This window comes from Microplitis mediator, chromosome 1 (assembly GCF_029852145.1).
Source record: "Microplitis mediator isolate UGA2020A chromosome 1, iyMicMedi2.1, whole genome shotgun sequence".
NCBI lineage: Eukaryota > Metazoa > Arthropoda > Insecta > Hymenoptera > Braconidae > Microplitis > Microplitis mediator.
The window spans coordinates 26,631,251-26,654,596 of record NC_079969.1 but is presented as its reverse complement, the minus strand read 5'-3'; the positions used below and the strand labels follow the sequence as shown (position 1 = coordinate 26,654,596).

Genomic DNA, 23,346 nt, shown 5'->3' with positions numbered 1-23,346 from the left:
TAAATCACAGCTCTGTGCTCAGCATTTGGTCAGTAATGTACGCAGAGCACGAACCTATACCACGTTCACTTATTTACAGTCGTTCACTTAGTCTTGTACACTCCTGTGCCCGTCACTCGAAGTCTTGCCTCAGTGCTAGTCAGTATCAGTATGCATTATTTCCGGAATTTTCTCCAGAGTCCGGGTCGTCTTCTCTTCTCTTCTCGTGTCTTGCTAACGATCTGCTCTGATGGGGGCTGTGGGAGCTAAAGATTTAACGCGTACGTTATTGCCACTGCCGTCGGCTATCAATGCACACTTATTCACTTTTAAAGTCATTGAGTGGGTGCGTCTATTCGCAACGACAACGTGAAAGCTAGATATTTGCTTTTATTCTGTGAGAAAGTTTTTATATATATGTATATGTATATATAAATTAACTCTCATATAACTTTGTCATTTTATTATCCTGATATTATTGTTATTATTGTGTATGATTAAAAAAAAATCTATTTATTTTAAAGTTGCGCAAAGTTAAAAGTCACTCGAATAATCCTGAATAAATAATACCGTCGTCACTGTTAGCGTCAGCGTTTAATATTTTTCATTGCAATTTACTGAGGATCAATATTATTTGAACGAGATTCCATTGCTTTTAGATGTCACGATTAGTGGACTGAATAACAAAACGAATATTTAATTTACAACACTGAAAAAAAAATTTATTTGAGCCAAAGATATTGTATATTTGGATATGGCCAAATAAATATTTAATTGTGAGAAAGATAACATATATTTGAGTAGTTTAATTGCGTATAATAAGAGCTTCAAATATATGTATAGTATCGCCAAATTTTAGGTTATTTGTCACAACTTTAATATCTTTACCACAAATACCCATACAAAGTCACCGAAGCTCGAGCTTCGAAATTTTCCCATAGATCGGCTGATGCCTGGTTTGCAATGATTGGCCAATCAATGGCTACCTATGCATGGTGAATCATTGGCAGCCGTCTTTTTGCTTATAAAAACGGCGTACAATTAACCGCCGTTCGTTGGCCAACGGTTTGATCGAGTGCTCTTGATACCAAACTTTGGCCGATGATTGATTCCCACGATTGGCCAATGCTTGGCACACCGTTATCATCTGATATTTAGCCGATCTTCTGCCGATGCTTCAAAATTGGCAGCCATTCACGACCCAGTAATGGGCCGATTCTTTTTTTTTGTATGGGTATATCAATTACTTGCAGCAAATAAATTATATATTTTCGTCAAGTTATAAAATTATTTGAATCAACTGTCATATTTTGTTGTACCAAATATATTTATTTGTCATTAAGAAATATTCAATCAAAAGCCACAAATAAATTGATTTATTAGGGACAAATATTTCTTTTTTTCAATGAAGAGATAAAATTTTTCTTTAAGTAGACAAAAATTTAATTTGTCAGACGTTCAATTTTGAAAATACTTTCGCGCATTATTATTTAACATGGGAATTATATTTTTATGTTTTTTATGTGAGTGAACCCGAGGCGAAGTAAAAAAGTTCTATGGGGTAATTGATTCGGTCCGTTTAATTTAACGAAAATTGCGCTCTTTGGTAGATGGACATTCGGATGATCGGCTGGCGCGCAAAATAAGTGGGTTTAATGGTTGTAATTTACTGGCGAAGAAAACGGTACTGGCTCGATGGATCGGTCTGACCGCATAAAGCACCCCCGGGAAAGACGCTTCATTAGTCACCAGAGAGACCAAAAATAAAAGATAATAAAATAACTAAGAAAGAGAGTAGAGAAAAGAACAAAGAGTGGAGATGAAAGAAGAAGCTCAAACCCTTTATTCTACTGGCAAGTTCTCTTAAGTTACCTCACGGTTAAAATTTCATCGAAACTCCTGTCCGGCGTCTTAAAATTACACGTCAAAGGTTTTTCTCGCGATAGCTGTACTGGTTGATTGAGCCACTGATGATGAGTAAAATAAAATAAATAGCAGCTCAACAAATTACATACGACGTAATTTAAACTCCAAACGCGGAGCTCAAGTATTAAAAAATAAAAAAACGGATGGTGGGTAATAAAAAATAATACGACAACTTTTTGTCCTCAAGAGTCTTTCTCTTTTTAGCATCTCGGTCTTCAATTACTTCCCTTGAGCATACGAGCAATCTTCCACGATCTTAATCAGCTCTGATTCCTCGGCTATTTATTATTTTATTTTTAATAATATATAATATAAAATAATATCACAACAAAACAAAACGTTTTTTTTACTAAAAACATTTTTTCGCCCGCAGGTAACAGGTTGCCGGAGTTTTTTGCTTTATAAGTAGCAGGAGCGGCCTTCTGACATGAGCGATGGAGTAACTAAACGAAAAATGTCACTACCGGTCCGATTAACTTCTGAAATTAACGGACGAGTGGACCTGTCACATTAAACAAGATCAAAGTACCCTAAAGATATTTGTCACGTTATTTTTTAACCCGCACTTTTATTAAATTATTATTATTATTTATTTATTTTATCATATTAAATATTTTTATTTCATAAGAGCGTCTCAGTCATACGTGTATCGTATTTATCGACAAGACAAAATGTCTATCAGCCGGATCTACGTGACCGGCGGCAGTCGTTCGGGTGGTAACGATTTGTTGTCCGTTTTATCGAGCATCTGATGGGGATCCGACACCCCACGAGTTAAAGAAAGACGAATAAATAACAAAGTATAAATAAAAACTACTGACACACAGACATGTTGTTTTATTGTGTCATCCCTGCGCTTGTATAAATACAAATACGAATACGAATACGAAGGCAAATGCAAAAGTGACACAGAAGGAACAATGAGAACAAAGGTGTACGCCCCAATGGGGTTTTGTTTCATTCCTGGAGCTCCTTTCTATCTTTACGGTTGGACAACACGACACGTTATTAGTCATGCATTTTGAGCCCTTGCCGATTTCATCTTGACCATATTTCTTTTACTTCTCCTTTTTATTGCATACTTATTTTTAAAAAGTACATTGCAGTCCATCAGATTCTATACCCTGTTTAGAAAATCTCATAGAATCCAATAGATTCTCACAAATTCCTACACTGAGAGAACAATTTATTTGAGCCAAATTAATAGATTTATTTGACTAAACAAAATCATTTATTTCATTCAAATATATATTCGTTTATAGTTAACAAATCTTGGTTGAAAAAAATTCCAAGTAAAGATTTGTTAACTATAAACAAATCATTATTTCATTCAAATGAACCATATCTTTGTCTCGAATTGGGTCCATTCAAATATGGGATTTAGGGGAAGGGGGGCAAAAGGGGGTAGGGTAGGCAAAACGGGGTACCCCCAAAATTTAATAAAAAAAAATTTTATATTTTAAATGGTTTTTAAACATTCCAAAATCACTTCTGTAAATATAATTAAGCGTCACTTTGAATTTTTTTTGGTAAACTTTTTCAAAAATCAATTGTCAGTTGAAAAATATTAATGACGTTTGTTTTATGATAAAAACTATTAAAAATTTTTTTTCTTCTTTTGTATCCAATAAACGTGTAAAATATAATTTTTCTTCATGTAAATTACTTACAAAAAAATTCAACTTAATCAAATTCGTTCAAAATCCAGAAATTTTTTTTTTATACCTTTTTTAGGGGGTACCCCACTTTGCCCGCAGAAATGAAAAAATTTTTTTTTTCAACGGTAACTGAAAATTTCTTCTATTTCCTTTGAATATCATTAAAAAAAAAAAGATTTAGCGTATTTGAGTCCTCGAAAACTTGGTATTTCCTTAAGTACCCCCTTTTGCCCCTCCCTCCCCTATTTGCCTGAAACAAATCTTATTTGGCTCAAATAAATTTTTCTCTCAGTGTATAGAAATTTTACTAGAATGAATGAGTTCTATGAGAAGTGCTATAGTTAAGTATAGGGCCTTATATATACAGCTATAAGAATCTGTCGGGTTTTTTAAGCAGGAAAATAAAATACGATATTATAGTCAACATTGTTGACTTTTACAAGTCTAACCTCTTACACAGTTTTTCCCACTTATTCGATCTCTACTCATTTAGAGTTCGATAATGCATCGGATCAAGTGAGCGCTATAAATCATGGGCAGCTTAACGCAAGTAAGCGGGAAAAATAAGGCGCTGTACAAATCTATGTACACATATGTCTATATATATTTATAATAAATGTATCGGTATTACGTGAGTAAGTGAGTAAGTGAGTAACTTCACATTTGCTCACCCAACTTAACCCAGTGAAGATGCTCATTCTTAAGCTGTACGCGAGAACGAATTGCGTGAGGTGGCTTAAGAATTTAAAAGTGATTGTCAATTGCGAAAAAAATTTAAAGGATTCACTATATTTTGTTATATATTTTTTCATGGGTGCTATTGCAGAGAAATTGGAGCAGGATAAAAAAATTATCAATTTTCTGTATTTAAGTACAATAATTGACACAGTATAGAATCCTAAATACGCACAAGTTTATAGTGACGTGTAAATTAGTGATCAATAAACCATAAATCCAAAAACTATTTGTTATTTATTTTAAAATAATTGTCGCAAATACTTGATGAGCGATTACACTTTTAAACGGACTTCTGCTGAGTGACTTAACGACCGGTTGCCTCATTGCCTTCTCACGACACAGGCTTTCTTCTCGAGTATACCAATGGACAGCCACCGTAGCACGAGAGCAACGCGGATGCATGCTATCAGATATATATATATACATATATATAAAAGTGCTTAATGATTTTCTACGATATCTTTTTATCATACTCAACTCAACTCCACTGTTATATGCACTCCTAACTCATTTATTTTATTGCAATTTTTTTTTACAAGAACTCCAACAAAACCTACGTCACTCTGATGGATAATTAGATTGGCAAAAAAATGCTCGGTAAATAATAGACTTGTAGGGAAAAAAGAGCATGAAAAATTTAAGGTAGAAAGTCGTGATATATTCCATGTCATTTCTCGACAACTCATACAATAATGTGAGCCTTAAGATCGTGTCACGAGGAAACATGCCTCACAAATAAGTGCTCTTATGTTGTCTGGCTCCGTCGCAGAGCTAATATCGTACTTTGGCTTCAGCTTTTGCTCGGTGAATAATCCAACTCTTCTTGGAGATCAAGCAAACCCGGCAGTGTGTAAAACTATCTAAGTCTATGTCCAGGATATATATATATATATTTATATTTATATATGTGCCCTGTAGCAAATGGAACGTCCACAGTACAAGCAATCGGTCGGCTTCTCTCTGTTGTGGTCTCCCGTGGCGTCACGCACCGTCGACCACGCGGCAGCGTGCCACCATCCCGCGATTTAGATTCCGCGAAAGAATACAGCACAGGTATTCTGCCCTTGATAATTATTTAATCAACCGTGGAACTTAATTGAGGTAAAATTAGTTGACGATTCCACAGTTGACACCGTCTTCGTTTTGTTAAATTTTTTCTCATGATTTTTTATCCGGATTGAAGCCATAGGAAAAAATAAATGACATGTAATGCTAAAGGATAAATGAGTGACCACAAAAAGAGTCGTTGATGTTGAGCATTACGGCTCGGCTGTACTGGGTAAGTATATTTCTTAGCACGTGTAGATGGTGTCTCTGTTGTCTGTTAGTCTGTAGCCGTCACACGGAATGCCGGTGGCAGTAGGATGATCAGAGAGCTGCGATTACTGTCGTGTTACTGCTGATGCTTTTTGCTGAACGCGTGTGTGTCTCTTATATTATATTCTTGGTAGATGAGTAGAATGAGTATAGAGGGAATGAGCAATAGGTGAAGATAGAGTTTAACTGAGTTGCAGAGTTGTATGCCGGGTTATAGTTATACGTAGAGGACTATATACATCAGGACATCATTGCGATGCACGGTCTTTTACCCGCCGGCAGTTGATGGCGACTATCAAAGAGGAAAATATGACCAGGCTTTCAGTCTAGCTAAATTATATAGTGAGACAAGACACTCTTTACGCGTCGTCAGTCAATGTCCTAATGATCACGCAGATATAACGGAACGAAAAAGATATACCGTTTTCATATTATTTCCTTTACAATTTATATATATATATATATTTTTTTGTTGATTTATACAAGCGAAATAGCTAAAAGAGATGCCCATTTATTATTCGCCATATTTAATGATGAAATTATTTAAAATCGTAAGCGCAATGTATAATGTCTGTTTGTTTTTTTGCGGTATTGACGATGCAATGAGAATAAAAAATTATAATCTGATGCCGGTGGCATTTAGAGCGGGCATTTATGCTATTAGTGTAAGTATGACGTGATATTTAGTTACGTGTTAGATAAAATAAAAAATGGAGGTTCGAATCGAGTGTCCGATGACAAAACGAAATCCCTCGGCTCGGCGACTAGAGCTGGAGTAATTGACATTATCGTTCGACTCCGAAGCGTGGTACCATTGTATACGACACTGTAGTCTGCTACCAGCGAGTTAGAAAGAGACAAAAGATTGTTGATCGTGTCCCCCTGGCACCCTGAGGCCGTTCCGATCGAACCAAGTGAGGTCAGATCGTTATCGCCGTGAGAATCGACGCTGACTTCTACTTGCTTACACTCGATTCCATTTCCCTACCGGGCACAATAACACTTGATATCGTCCACACAATTCTTGCATACGTATGACTCTTTTTTTTTTAAACTTTTATCACTGCAATTAGTTGGCATTGAAAATTAAAATTATCGCATTTCAAATATATGTAATATATGTCGTGAATGATAATTAAATTTTATCGGCATTCTGCCCATTTTGCCCCATATCTAGAATTTTTTTTAGAGCTTCATATTAATGCGAAATAATTATTTAGCGACTGAGGATAGAAATTGTGAACAAACCCAGGTCATAATATCTAGCCTCAATCCAGCCTCACTGAGTAAAAAATTTTGAACCTCAAATAATGCTCACAGAGCCTCAATGAGCCTCAGATAATGCTCACAGAGCCTCAATGAACCTTAAATGATGCTCAAAGACCCTTAATAAGTCTCGATGAACCTCAAATGAACCTAGTCTCGACTATGTAATTTAAATTCGATTAGTATTATTTGAGGCTCTTTGATCACCATTTGAGGCTCATTGAGGCTCTGTGAGCATATTATTTGAGGCTCAAAATGCTTTTTTTACTCAGTGAGGCTGGATTGAGACTTACTTGCGTTCGATGAGGCTAGATTGAGGCTTGATATTATGACCCGGGAATTGAACTGTAAAATATTTTGGGAGCCCATTTTGCCCCTGGTCTTACAAAAAAAAAAGTATAAATTTATTAATAATATTTCAATTTAAAAAAAATTTTATAAAGTTATGATGCATAAACTAAACGATTCATATTTCCTTGTAAATTTAAAAATTTTTTATTTTCAATAAAAGTCTATCAATAATTTAGTCTCAAGAGCGTAATACTCTTCCCCTCTTAGTTGTAACTCAAGGAAAATCATGTTACGGCATCCTTGAGCTCGCACATCATCTTGCACCCTACTACAACTCGATATTAACGACACCCGGTGGCTCGTAACTTTTGTCACCCGCCTTTAAAGGGGTTACAAGCAGAGCTCTCGGGAAGATAAAAACCGTAAGAAAGTTAAGAATAATAAAAAAAAAAAAAAAATACAGCAACGCCTAATTGCATGAATTTTTAACAGCCAAGACGTCTTAATCGCCCAAGATGATGGGAAGTACGCCGGCGGCCCCAACGGAAAATTAAAAGGCTTTAAGGATTCGACTTAGCATAAAATATTAACTTGCCACAAAAATAAGTCAAATAAAAGAGAAGCTAAAAGATAAATTAGACTCGTGGCACAAAGTACTTTGTCATTGCACACGTCGACTCGGCCTGAAAGTGCATTGCGTGATAGATGACCTTGTTACCCGCATGATGAGCGAAAAATCAGCGGCACCCTCGTCGATCAATCGCCCTATCAGATTATCCATAAAATCCCCCGTTTAATCTTGTATTTATTTTTCTGTGACATGTCGCGGCACAGAGACTCTGAGACCCGCATAAATTCCGCTTGGGTTCAAAGCTGATGCTCCTGAGAGTCTTCTCTTCGTGGATGGGAGACTTTCAGGCTCTTCCCGCACTCAGATCTAATGGACGTTGATACATGGACGTCACCTACGTCCTTACATTACACTACACTACTAGAGATTCAGTGGTACATATATATATACACATACATATTTACATATATATGCTAGAGCATCGTTCCAAGAGCGTGATTAACGCCCGTCTGCCAATGTTAGGATGTGTCGTGTTATGTTGCGCTAGTGTTTCACCGCATAAGGTCCATGTACACCGCAGAGAGATTTCTTAAGAGTAGACGGGATGCAGTAGAATAAAATTTGCGACAACGAGGCAAAAAATAACAACAACAACAACAACAACAACGACGACGACGCATTACAAGGCGACAATGTCACACGCTCGGACAAGAGAGTGTAGGACACGATACGATGAGAAAGGAGAAAGAGAAAGGAGAGTAAGGTTAAAGTCTGAGCAGTTGTGTTGAGGAATGTCGTTTACGTTCCTCCGCTGGTATGGTGAGTATATAAGACGCGACATGGCTAAGATGATAATAAAGCCTTGTCGCGCAACGGCAAGTCATTCCTTTTCGCTTTAATTCCCGACACATCACTTTACCACAGCCTTTAGCTGTCTCTCGTTAATTTTATTTTCGTTATTGAGAGGATATTTTATGCAGGTTAATGCTAGTGTGTCCTAGTGAGTAATCGATGGGAATGGAGAGTCGTGATACACTTCCGCAAGAGTAAACAAAAAGACGACAGAGACACGAGGGAGCGAAATGGGATAGAAGGTTATGCTTACATGGATTTTTATTTCCTCTCTCTCGGTTCTTCGGCTGCTGATGCCTCTGTCTCTGAAGCCAGCCTGTATGTTAACGATAGAAGCTAAAGGCATACTGTGATTCCGTAATCGCTGTGTCACTGCGTTCTAAGTAATTCCATTAGCGAGACCAGAGACGAGTAGCGTGTACACCAAACAAGAGAACGGCTAAGCGCAAATGGAACGAACCAGTTATACTTTATTTTGTCCTTTATAACTTCGGCCCACATTCTATTCAATACTTTATTGTACTACTACTATTACTACTACACTCTATATATAATACATGTTCCGGGTATTGTTTTTTTTTATTATAAATTAATTTAGTCACAGTTATCTTCATCGTCATTGTGATTGTGATTGTCATTGTCATTATTAATTGATCTTTGATAAATGGATCCTTGACCCGAGGAGCGGCCAAAAGAACTAAACCGCCGGGATTTTCTCCAGCGGTATAGTAGTTCTACAAGAGAAGTTAAAAACCAGTCGAAAAAACCGAGTTCGATCGTTTTAAATCCGAGTTTACTCGCGCGCGATAAAATCTCATCGTTGGGATGTCACCTCCGAGAATGTGCGCACCACGGGGTAGAGTAGGACCTGACAAGAGGTCGTATAGTAATTCCCGTGTGTCCTGCTCAGCCTTTTTTCATCTTTTAATCTCGGTATCTTATTTTAAAAGTTATATTATTATTTTCTTTATTTATTTTTAAATCTCTGCGTGATCCTGCTCTCCTTCTTCATTCACTATTTATTTATATTATTTATTCCACTCGTTCGTTCGTTCACTCGTTTACTCGGTTGCTCGTGTACACCTTGAGACGCTCGTCGCGCATGAATCAACGTGTCGTTGTGTCTTATGTGTCTTGTCGTGCGCTCGGTGAAGGTGACAGCTGTCAAGTGCCTGCTTTACGCCAGGTTATACCTATATATATATATACTATATCCACATATATACATATATATACAGTGTAGGAGGTGTCCTGCTGTGCAATCACACGTGTTACCTCAGGAATCCAATAGGAATAAATATATATTTTAAATAAAATAATTCGTACCGTCATCATTAACATAAAAAAAAAATAATTTCATGTGCTCGGCAACCGGCCTCGCATTTCATAATTATAAGGAAATAGTTGTTGAAAGGTGTAGAGAAACATGGACTTCCTGATCATGACACCTGAGAGACAATGCCGGTCTGCTAGAGCTGGTGCTGGTTGTTGGAACTTGAATCGTGCGATGCCAGGGAACGATTGCCGTGTCACCACGACGATGACCCGGGTTCTGCTTCGAGTTCTACAGTAGAACTCATAGAAAGCCGAGTATCCTCCTCTTCGGTCACGAGACTTTCATGTTCCTTGGGCTTGTGCTTTACTATCTCAGTGCCTCAGTAGCTTTTTCTCAACCACTCCTTTATAGTCTTGTGTTTATACTTGGGGCGTCCGACCTTGTACTACTCGTGATGATGCTTTTAGGTGGCAAGTGAATTACCAGACATGCAAGCAAGGTGTCTGCTGCTTGGAAAAATAAAGACACTATTTCCGTGAGATTATTCAGCGTGGCTGCATATTGCCAATCACTTGCCAGTGTACGGAGATATAAAACGCATAAACTTGTCGCACTTTTATTAACGCATCTTTTACGTCTTTCGTACTCTTATAAAATCAATTTATGTAAGTAGATATTTGTACATATATATACAAGAGTAAGACATACGTGAGCGGCGACTTTGCCGATCGGAAGGTGACACGTCAGTAAATTTTCCACGTGCCTGCTCGTGGGAACGTCACACTCTACTCGCGTGGCTTATCTAATTTATCCGCGTTTACTTGTCTAACTCAGCATTCGCGCCTCTATATCCTACCTACCGTACATATATACAACTGTATATTGTAGTTATCGATGGTAATATCGATGTCGCAAATAAATTAATAGCCAGTCAGCTCGAAAAAAAATGTAAAAAAATTTAAAATAAAATACTTTGGTCTACGGTGGATCCATTTGCTGATTAAGAGTGTATCGACGTTCACCGGGTTGACCCAAGCTGCACACTACGTCTACTGAAAACTTTCTCGAATTCCACTGTGACATTATATTACTCTTACAAACATATTTTATTTAACAAAAATAATCTAATGGAAACAGTTTGTTTTTTTATCCACAATATTTATGCTAATGCCACTGAATAAAATTGTTTATTTATTAGTATTTAATGCTAATGCCCGAGATACAGATTTTAAAAACCAATAAAATAATTTAAATCGGCTATCGATTTATCGATCAATAATTAACAAAAGTTAGAAAGTGATTAAACATATTAATGCTGCCGTGTAGGCATAAGCGACCGAGCAATTGAGCCCGCACTGAACATAATCCCGAGGAGAGAGGAGAGATTCATTAAAAATGCCCGACAAAGTATGCACTTATGTTGTAATCGATCCTCTGTGAGTATCGAATCGAGTATACGGTATCTTGAGTGTGTCACCGGTGAGTGTGCTCTCGATATGCTAATTTTGTTATCCTGTTGGCTGTAGGGTAAGCAGATATAAACTGTAAAGAGGGACAATGAATGTGTGAGAGGACAAGAGAGTAAATATGCAGAGTGAAAAGGAACCGCGAAAGAGTTCCGGCTAATCTTAATTCGCTTATCGGATTACTCGGACCACAAACGCTTTACTCGGCTCTGGTCTACTCGATGGAGATGTTTTGCGGGCGAAAGATAATCCGTCGAGTATGGTAATTCAAGAGTTTAAGTAGCCAACATTATATTATTCTTCAGCGCATCTTTTATGTCTCTTGATCTTGGCATCCACCTTCGCATATTTACCTCTACTTGGTCATTTTCTTTTTGTCCCCGGCTATCAACGCCGACGGTACAGTAAACGGTATCGCCCAACCCTCTGATAGTCCGTAGAGTCTTCGGACGGTGGACTCTGGACACCGACGATAGCACAAAGTAGGAAATATAATAATAAACCGTAGCATGGAACCATCAGTGTGAGAGGGTAAAGAGGTTGTTGACCATGCTGGTTGATAGCGGAAGATGCGCAGCTGATAGCGGTCATAACGCGCTCGGCATCGCCCTTTTCTCTATCTACTCAATCCCTGTCCCTCTCTCTATTTAATGCTCTATCCATTCTTCTTATTCCTATTATTGTTATTATATAAGTTGTTTTACTTCTCGAGCATCTCGAGTTGTTTTGTTGGCATCAAGGAGGAAGCGTCGTCGCGCCTACTCTAAAGATTACTCTAAGATACCGAGAATAAATTTCCTATCATTGAAAATTTTCTTCAGCGAGATAGCGATGATTATAGAGGACACTGCTAAACGACCAATAAAACTTAAAAAATTTTTAAATTAAATTGAGTCGAGCTGAGAAATAATATAACTCGTTATACTGAATAGCTTTATGTGGAATGCATACTTAATTGTACGGTATAATTGGATAGTTTCAAGGGTAAACATTGCAACTGTCGCGTTTGTAGACATTGATGTCACTTAGTACGGAATCTGTGGTTTTATAAACGAGATTTTCTAAGGCTTACGTTTTTATCGCTAATTATGCATCGCGAGCAGACGCTTACGGTGACAAAATAAATAAAAAAAATTTATATAAATCTATGAAGGTAAGAAGGGGCAAAATAGACCCCTGGAAAAATTTAACGAAAAATTTTTAACTTTACAATCAAATAAAAATTTTTTTGTACACTGTTAAAAATAATTTGAAAATTACAATACAAAAGGAATTGAATTTTCATAACTAGATATTTGAATTGTATTTTCAATGATAAAAGCTTTAAATTCAATATAGGGGAAGGGGGGAGGCAAAAGGGGGTAGAGTAGGCAAAAAGGAGTACCCCCAAAATTTGATAAAAAAAATTTAATATTTTAAATGGTTTTTAAACATTCCAAAATCACTTCTGTTAATATAATTAAGCGTTAATTTGAATTTTTTTTGGTAAACTTTTTAAAAAATCAATTGTCAGTTGAAAAATATTAATGACGTTTGTTTTATGATAAAAACTATTAAAAATTTTTTTTCTTCTTTTGTATCCAATAAACGTGTAAAATATAATTTTTCTTCATGTAAATTACTTACAAAAAAATTCAACTCTATCAAATTCGTTTAAAATCCAGAAATTTTTTTTTTTTACCTTTTTTAGGGGGTACCCCATTTTGCCCGCAGAAATGAAAAATTTTTTTTTTCAACGGTAACTGAAAATTTCTTCTATTTGCTTTGAATATGATTAAAAAAAAAAGATTTAGCGTATTTGAGTCCTCGAAAACTTGGTATTTCCTTAAGTACCCCCTTTTGCCCCTCCTCTACGTAATTTAATAATCAAGCTGGTGTTCAAAATTAAGAAAAAAAATATGAATTTTAATAAACGTACTTAAAATTTATACTTGATTTTTAAATTTTCAAAGCAAGTATTGAAAATTATAAAACATATATTGAATTTTAAAAATTCTATTTGAAATTTCATAATACTTATATGAAAATTCAAAAAAAAGTATTTGAAAATCCAAAGTGTTAATTTGAAAATTCAAAAACGTGTATTTTAAATTCTATATGAAATTAGTAATGAAATTTCAAGCACAAATGTATGTGTTTATTGCGTTATATACAATCTTTGAAAATTCAAACAATTTTTTTAACAGTGTACTTTTTTAGGCTGACCATTTTGCCCCACACTCAATTTTTTTTTAACGACTGGATGTAAGTTTGAAATGATTATTTGCTAACTAAAAAGTTGTAGTGAATAGAAATCACAATCTTTTTTTTCCGCGACAATTTCCTTCTCTCCCTCTCTTTTAGTCATACATTCGTTTATATAAACCCCGAGCTTATTCGTAATGTGATACGTGTAGTTATAAAAACAAAAAAATACCCAAGTGACATCCACTCGAGAGTACCACAATTTTTATTGTCATGAGTTTTAGAATTGCGCAACAATTCTTACGGTAAACGCATCCTCCGCCTCAAGAGTAAGTACGTATAAAAAAAAAAAATTTATATAACTAAGTAAGATGCGCAGCGTTTCCCGCAGGGACCGCTCCTTTCGCCACACCCACGCCAGGACATCGCGTATACCTCACGCTGATAAGGATATGAATAAGAAAGAGAAATAGAGACAAAGGGAATTGCGATAATACGAAACCTTCCGCTAAGTGGACGACTATTCGCGTCTCCACTTCCTCCAAGTATTTTTTGTCCTCTGCCATCTCCACCAGCCCCACCTCCACCTCTTATTTAAACTCCTCAACTTATTTTTATGTGACTACGACCTCGCGACCCACGTCCCGATTTAACAGCACACGTTTCACGTTACCGCGGTATCTATTGCGCAACCTTGATTCCACATACGATAACGTTTCTTTTTCTTTTTCTTTCTTTATTTACTTTGATCTTTAAATGAGAAAACTCAGGTCACTTATGCTAATTCAAGGCTATCGTTAAGTCCCGTACGCGCATACATTAATATCAATTTAAATGGGTTCAAATAAAATTTAATTAATTAATAATTCTTGCATGTAACAACCAGTCATCGCGTGCTTTCGTTAAATATATTATGTGCGTAACCGAGAATCAGCGATATAGGAAGTGTCGTTTTATATTTATTTATGAAACGCTTCGATACACACAATGAATTATAATAAATAAATAAATGGAAAATAAAAAACGCGTTAACGTTCGCATCGCAGTTTTAGTTTGAGATAATTTTTTAAAAAAATATTTCACAAAAGTCTCATGTTTCAAGATGACATTAGCGATGCTACTGATCCTCTTCATATTAAATCTCTTAAATATAAGCTACTGGAGTGGTAATATTAATAACAATTATCGTGAATACGATACATAGACACACAAACGGAGCAACACACGATGGGAGGTCTTACCAATGCATACCTTTTTCACTTGTGATAAATCCACGCTCGGTACAGACACGACAAACTTTATGTCTCTCAGCACATATATATGTTTAAATGTATATATATAAATATGAATGTAAATATAAATATAAATATAAATATAAACATATATACATGTATGTTCAGGAAATGTTTTATCTAAACTTATGCAATCCCGTGTGACTATGAGACGACTTTACGAGGAAATTTGCGACGCAATAAATATCACATTTAATTTTGCCAGCTTAGGCCACTCCTCCGATGGAAACTCGTCTTACATTAATTTTCCCAAGGTATATTACAATTACATTTGTGTCACTATCGTTTAAGCTTCAAGAGACGTACAGTTATTTATTTTATGTTGATAAAATTTATTTTTATTCTATTGCCAATTTAATTTTTTTTTAAATTATCGATTTGCTGCGCGGTACAAAATTTATTAGAATTATTCACCCAACTAGTATTTATATTAAATATAAATAGAGAAAGGGGGGAGGGGGGCAAAATGGGTACCTTAAAAAAAAATTTTCAAATCCTCAGTTCTTTTTACTCCCTTGCCAGGTATGTGAGCTTAATTTGTTCTGTCCATTAAAAATACAAAATTGAAAAGTGTGGGGCAAAATGGGCCCTCTCAAAAAATTTTTACGATGTGAGTTTTTCAACTTTTTTCACTTTTTTTTCCTTCTGCTGAGTTTTTGGTGTTAATTTGCTGTCTGTCAAAATTAAAAAATCCTGAAAAGTTGATTAGAAATTTTGGGGGGCCCATTTTGCCTTCCCCCCTTCCCCCAATTACTTTAGAAATTGGTAAGTTATTTTTTTGAAATAAAAAGTTGGATTTTTTTAATGCAAACTGGAGTTTTAAACTTTGAACTGAAATTGTGGCTGAACTAATGAACTTACGGAAAAAATTAATGAATACTTTTTTATAGAAAATTAAATTCCCTTTAAAATTATATTCATTCATATTTGTCGTATTTTCAATATTTTAGTCAGAATTGTAATATAAAGCCCGTAGACTGATTTTTTAAATTTATCAGAAACCGCGTCCTTAAAATTGAAATTACAAAGTATTTATCGAAGATACGGTAAAATTGCACTAGAACAGATTTATAGAGAATAAAATTTCCTAACGAAAGTTATTCTATAAATTTTTTCAAATACTCAATACTTTGTAAGTTATTTCAATTTTAAACTGACTAAAATTATATTAAAAATTTATTGGAACCTAACAGAAATAAATAACTAATAATAAAAAAAAGTTGAAATGTTTATGTGATGTGTAATTTAATATCAGATATCGATCGTATGATAATAATATTTATTATTTAATCAATAAATATATTTTGACGAAATATATAAATATAACTTTCGAAAGGATTGTTTCGAATAAGAGCTCAATTACCTCAATAATAAGACTGACATGATACGATACAATGTACCTTTCATATTTAGTATTTTAAGTTAACTCTCAGCTCTTAAATAACAGGTGAAAGATATAATAATATCCGTAAGATGATGGAAAGACTCTTTATAAAAATTGACATGTACAATACTTTGGTGGAGCGTGAAAACAATGGCTCGTCTAAATCACGAGTAAATATTTTAAACAATTATTTTTATTTTATTGTACATTATGTACATTGTGCATTACACGCTCGATTTATATATGAGTTAGTGCAACTATTCAAGTATTTAATAAAAGAACTGGTATTGTAATTTACGTGTAAATAAATGTTTAAATGTAACGCACCCACGATCGCGAATCGCTGAAATATATAAATAGATAAACATTTAACCCCTTTATTTGCTGGTAATTATTGTTATTATTATTGGAATTATTTTCTTAAGGATCGGGTGATATTATTCGAGAGATAATGCTTACAAAATTCAGTTACATCGTCATTTAGTGTCCTAGTAAAGTCAAACGGGTTAAATTTAATGCGGTGTTACTCAACGTGTGAGTTCGCGCGAGCGTAAGCACCGAGAGTGTATCGCACGATAAATATCGGTGGATAATGATATTACCCATATATGTATATATATGAGTGTATATGGATGAGTGTATAGGATCTTAGCGCTAAAGCCGGACCATTGTCCGCGTAGCGCGAGAAAAGGGGCCTCCATTGTCTCCGCGATGGGAGCGCGAGCAGTCTCTTCCATTTGTATTATGTATATTATATACATACGTATAATATCCAAACGATGTAAGCTTTCACCTACAATCGACGATCGCCAACAATCACGATTGTACATTACTTGACCGTGAAAAAAAATATTTTATATTTTTAAAAATTAATTTTATGCTTATGGTTTACGATAATTTTAGAGTAATTTTGAACCAAACATTTGTAAACAGGGATTCAAATTTTCTTTTACATTTAGAAGATCAAAAAATTATTTATTTTTAGAGTAAATTAAAAAAAATTTAGGCGCGAATTCAATTGAAAATTTGAATTTTTGATTAATAATCAAAATATTCACTGAAAAATTAACGAGAAAATTTATTCTGGGTTTGTAGAGTATACAAAAAATCTGTCGGTTATTGAAAGTGACAGGACTGTAGTTGCAAGTGTAAAAAATAAAATAATTTCAAATTTTAACTTTTACATTTAGAAGCCCGAAAAATTATTTATTTTTAAATTAAATTTTAAAAAATTTAGGCGCGAATTCAATTGAAAATTTGAATTTTTGATTAATAATAAAAATATTCACTCAAGAATCAACGAGAAAATTTTTTCTGGGTTTGTATAGTATACGAAAAATCTGTCGGTTATTGAAAGTGACAGGACAGTAGTTGCAAGTGTAAAAAATAAAATAATTAAGAAAAAAAATAGAAGTAAAGGAAGAAACAGGAAAGGACAGAGCTAATGCTCGTGCGGAATACACGATGTGCCAACACTTTGTAGTCGCGGTATAACTAGTATAGTGTTGCCGGACAACAAACCAGAGGTAGAGAGATCTGATCGGCGCTAACCGGAGTTTAAATCCGCAATTGGTAGCAGCACAAGGATAACTGCACTCAGCCTACAGAGCCTACATGCTGCACGCACGTTTCCCGATGTCCTATCTTCTGCACACCAACACCATACTCCTGTCCGAGAATTGCTCCGAGATTTCGATCGATCGTTATCCCGTGTCCCCGTATTGACACTAAAATTCTCTCTCTATCCTCTATCCTCTGTCCTCTGCCCTCAATTACCTGTTACACTCTTCCTTATTCTATTTCACTTTATAATAAATTTAATAAATTATTTTCCTCAGCTAAAGATCCTGGTACGTGAAAATTTTATTGCTCACCAGGCGACCTCACTTAACGTTGGCTCTGTTACGTAAACTCTTATTGCGTTCACACGGGGACGCGTTGCGGGTGTTATGAAATAGATATCACGTTCCCGTGCCCATTTGCTAACCTGCAATGGCCATACTGCTGACGAGGAGACTCAACGCCGCCTCACTCGCATCATTAGACCACCGAGTGTGAAAATTTCTCAGCTCAGTCATCAACTACCACATTATAACATAAATATCATTATCATATATTTATTATTTTTAAAATGAGACGTGATGACGATAGCGGAAAATGACAGAAAAAAAGAAGTCAATTTCCCGTCACTATTTTAATTTATTTATTATGGTCGCAGGACTTTTGTCTCTACATGACCTCAGATATTATACATTGTTTAGTTTATTAATTGCAACTACATGTATGTAAGTATCAACATTTGATTTTGACAATTAAATGAAATTAATTTCCAAAAGCTAATTCCGCATAAATCGGATCAGAAGCTTTAGTAGTGTCTTGGAACAGAACCTCACACTTGTCTTGATCTACTTGAACACCTGCTAAAAAGTATTTGTTAGGTAAATCACGTGATTCGCAGACAAGAGCAGCTCCTCCTTGGTAACGCTGGAAATAAATTGTAATTTTGTTAAATAGAGTTTTAAATTAATGACAGCACAATACCGAAAAAAAAACTTGCTAGAAAAAATTAGTTGTTGTTAAAGATTAAAAAAAAAATTTGATCATCGATATCTTACGTGACATCTCTTTCGCCCAATTTCTTCTCCACAAAACCAAACTCTTTTATCAAATCTGTTCATATTTTCTTCTCGCAAAGATGACATTAGCTGTGTTTCACAACTTCCCGGTCTGAAAAGTTGATCTGAGCCTATTTTTCGCTGTTTTATTACCAATATCTGGTCACCTAACATTAAATTGTGTCAGCTTACGTAAGTAATTCATAAAAACAAACAATACTTGGTACACTGTAAAAAATTTCGGTGTAAAAACGAACCCGGAGAACTTTACACAGCTGTGTAGTGTAAAATAACGGTGTAAAATTCTCTCGGTGTAAATTTTCTGTCCGTGTAATTTAAACACGGTATTATTAACTACACAGAAAAAAAGGATTTTTTGGGACAAGAAAAAATTTGCATTATGGAATGAAAACGAAAATTTTCTTAGGACTAAAAATTTTATCTTGCCCCAAAAATTTTTTTTTTGACTCAAGAAAATTTTTTCTAGCCCCAAGAAAATTTACGCTTTCAATTCATAATTCGAAAAATTTCTCAGGACAAGTACAAATTTTTTTGGCGTGAGTAAAATTTTTTTGCTCCAAGAAATCCTTTTTTTCTGTGTACACAGTAAAAAATATTGTGTAAAATCAACACAGTTTGTGTGTTAAAAACGGTTGACACAAAATTTGTGTTGAAATTTCGACACAAACTTTGTGTAACCCCTTTTTAACACAAAGATTATGTTAAAATATCGCCACAAGAGGGCGCAAAGAATCCACAGTAACACACAAAATGTGTTAATAAAGAGTGTATAACACATTTTTTATGTTACAAAAAGTGACACAAACTTTGTGTTAGTTTAACACAAACCGTTTTCGACACAAATACACAATATTTTTTACTGTGTATCTTACACCATTCCGTGTTACTTGTAATTTTGATTAATTTTTCTAGCCCCAAGAAAATTTACGCTTTCAATTCATAATGCGAAAAATTTCTCAGGACAAGTAAAAATTTTTTTGGCGTGAGTAAAATTTTTTTGCTCCAAGAAATCCTTTTTTTCTGTGTATCTTACATCATTCCGTGTTACTCGTAATTTTGATTAACGAGTAACAAATGATCATTGAACATCTTTAACTAATTAATCAATTACTATAGTAATATTATTTAGATATTAAATAGTATTTTTAACATTCAAATATTTTTATTATTATTTTTCCTTAACGCAAAATTATCATAAATTAAACATTTACACGCTTGACGGTGTACAAATTTTTAGTTCACACCGCCTAAATTTAACACGATATTTGGTGTAATTTTCACACCGAGTCATTTACACTACACCGGGTCCAAAAAATTTTTTACAGTGTATAAGAAAAAAAGTACGTTACTTTCATCGAGATATTCATCTCTACTCTTGTCTTTCAGTGCTAACAGTGCGCATTTATGGCCAGTTTGGTAAAAATCTTTAACAGAGGTATGTAAATAACTGATAGAATCGACTTCGATCGGAAAAGCTTCTGCCAAATCAAGAATTTGCATGATTTTATAATCTTGTAGTACATTAATCCTCTTAACTTTCCGTTCTATGTAATCAGAGGGGAAAGCTTTTTGTTTTTCATTACGATGAACATTCTTAGGCCAATTGTAAGCCCGTACGTATAAAGTTAAGCCACTTGAAGTAAATAATTAAATATAAATTGACGGTTTGATAAGAGATATGAAACACAAAAAATACCTGTAAATAGTGAGTGAGCTGGTGAGAACACGGCTACCCTCCTCAACTAGAACCCCCTGACCCGCGAAGAAAGTGCCATGGTCATTTTTTTCAAAAATTGCCACCATGAACCCGGCATCTTTGATGTAAATGGATGGTGGTACCTTCGAAAATTCACGCGATTGTTCCCTCGACGGGATTCTCAGTGGTTCTTTCGGCGGTACTCTTGGTGGTGCCCTCTGTGGTTCATTCAACGGTCTCCGCGGTGGTAATCTTGGTGGTGCTCTTCGTTCTTCATTTAATGGATACCGCGGTGGTAATCTTGGTGGTGCTCTTTGTTCTTCTTCTAATGGATACCGTGGTGGTAATCTTGGTGGTGCTCTTTGTTCTTCGTTCAATGGATTCTTCGGTGGTAATCTCGGTGGTTCCCTCAGTGATTCCTTGGATGGTTTATTTCGTAATACGCTCGACAATTCCCTCATTACATCCGGCGACATTCCTTTCGCTAATGGCCTCTGTGCCTCGATCGCCGGTTTATTCATCAAAATTGTCATTAAGAGTAACAGAAATTTTGACACCCTCATGATTGAGTATATTTCAGATTTCAAAATAACTTTATTTATTTAATGTAGTACTCAAATTCTGAAAATTCACTAATTATATTTTTCAAATAGACAACTTTAAGTTAGCAAACGGATAAAAACGACTGTCAATTCTCAACAAATACGATCTTTATAGCAAACTAAGATCGTGTCGACGAATAAATTATTTAATATTGATAATTATTATCATTTAATTCTTCTCGTACTCAAAACAGCTTCCGCATATTTACTCGTCTGTTTTCCAGTATTAACAAATAATACTTTCTTATATCAATTCTACGAATTTTATTGTCATCCACTTATCAAATTTTTACTTCTTTAAAACTTACATTATTTTTTTACGTTTCTCAGTTTATTTAAATTATAATCTCATAAGTTTTATCACTTTTCCAAGAAAATAAATACTAATTATTCTATGAATCGTAAAAATTAACATTTAAATTTTTTTTCAGCTTAAAAAAAATTTATAAATAATCTACCAGAGAATAAATAATTTTTTAACTTATCCACGAAAATAAAATTTATTTTTTTATTTTTTTTCCTTAAATTCTGTAAGTCGGTATCGCATTCTGGCAACGAGTATTCGACTTTATCAACTATTAATTACTGTTCATTATTTACAAACTTATTAATAGAACCAGGATTTTTGCATTAATTTAAAAATAATTAATAATCAGTGGTACGAAATTTTCTATATAACGGGGAAAATAATGGTCTTATTAAAAAATTTTTCAAACAAAAGTTGTAGGAAATTTAATTTCCTAAAAAAAATGTCTCTTATAATTTTTTTTTTAGGACTAATAAGAAAGCCGTAATTTCAAAATTAAGATTTTTATAATTACCCAAATTTTGAATCATTCATTATGAATCTTAATTTTTGAATTACGGTGAAAATATAGATCGTATAAGAAAATCATAAGAGACATTTTTTTAATAAAATTAAATTTCCTACAACTTTTGTTTGAAAACTTTTTTACTAAAACTGATATTTTCCCCGTAAAATCCAAAATTTGAACAACTCATTTCAAAAATAACGCAAAAATCTTGTCCCTACTTATTAATAATTGAAAAAAAAACTTTTAAAAATGAGTATTTCCCGTTTAAATGGAAAAGGTAAACAGTCTAGTGGTCTAATGAATATAAATGTCCGTAAATAAATAAAAGTGAAAATAGTTATCGATGATTGAAGTTAATTAATTTGCTTGGCCCGCGAGGTCATAAACCACACGTTAATCCGCCGGAAGATGTCGTTCACAAGTACCCAGTAACTAGTCCCATGTATCGTCTATCGTGCACAGTAATCGGTCTAGTACTTTTATTTATATTTATATATGATATATACGTATATACAAAGAGAAGATGTAACTAAACTCCGCGCAAAGTTAACTTTTACAGCGTCACTGTTCCGTTAGCTACTCGGAGGCACCCACCTCGACCCTATTAATATGTATGATCGCTTACTGCAATCGAATGCAAGTGGATTAATCCTCAGGGGGCATAAACAGACACGCGTCCACTGGCCGACACCACGCCAGCCCAACCTTTTATAAAATCTCTGTTATTTTATTGTAAAATAAAATTATAATAAATAATATAAGAACAAATAGTATTCATATTTATATATATAATAAAAATAAGTTTATATTATGCAGTGAAGGCAGATGTTGGGTTTGTCTCCTTATAAATCGCGAGCTGCCTCCAATTAGTCGATCCAAGCCAATTACTCGGCTATTCCCTATTCCCTCCATATCTCTCGTATACGATGATCTTGTTAAGTATTATCGCGGTTTATAAAATAAACAAATGCGCCCGGAAATCATTAATTCCAATCTTACAACACACTGCTAACTGATTTATCGATTTTAAAATAACTTTTATGAATTATAATTATTTAAATAAATAAATAAATTATTTTAAAAAAACGAAAAATAAACTTGAGAAGTAAAAAATCGCCTAAAGGACTCTGGAGATTGATAAAATAAAAAGTATGAATTTAGCGAGATGATTTCTGGTATTTTTATTTAGTAGGTTGACTTGGTCGTGGATCCAAAGTGCCATAGGGCTCGAAGGATACACTCAGTGTTTCTTGCTGATACTCACATACTTACATGCATATAAATGTGATACACACACCCACTGGTGCTAGCTAACGATATATTACTCGCGCGCCTCGTGACACCTCACCTGCCGTGGTACCGCTTCCTCGTGGGTGGATCGGTGCCTCGGGACTTTT

At 34.6% G+C, this 23,346-nt stretch overlaps 1 protein-coding gene across 1 annotated transcript; it reads right to left on the bottom strand.

Moving 5' to 3' along the window:
• Window positions 1-18,385: 18,385 nt before the first annotated feature.
• On the bottom strand, window positions 18,386-21,218 carry LOC130665169 (uncharacterized). Its single transcript, XM_057465464.1, has 4 exons — window positions 20,533-21,218; window positions 20,186-20,469; window positions 18,816-18,982; window positions 18,386-18,684 (listed from the first exon to the last, which is right to left on the bottom strand). Exons 1-4 carry the CDS (start codon window positions 21,093-21,095, stop codon window positions 18,523-18,525), a joined length of 1,176 nt encoding a protein of 391 aa, XP_057321447.1. The 5' UTR covers window positions 21,096-21,218; the 3' UTR covers window positions 18,386-18,522.
• Between the last annotated feature and the right edge of the window lie 2,128 nt (window positions 21,219-23,346).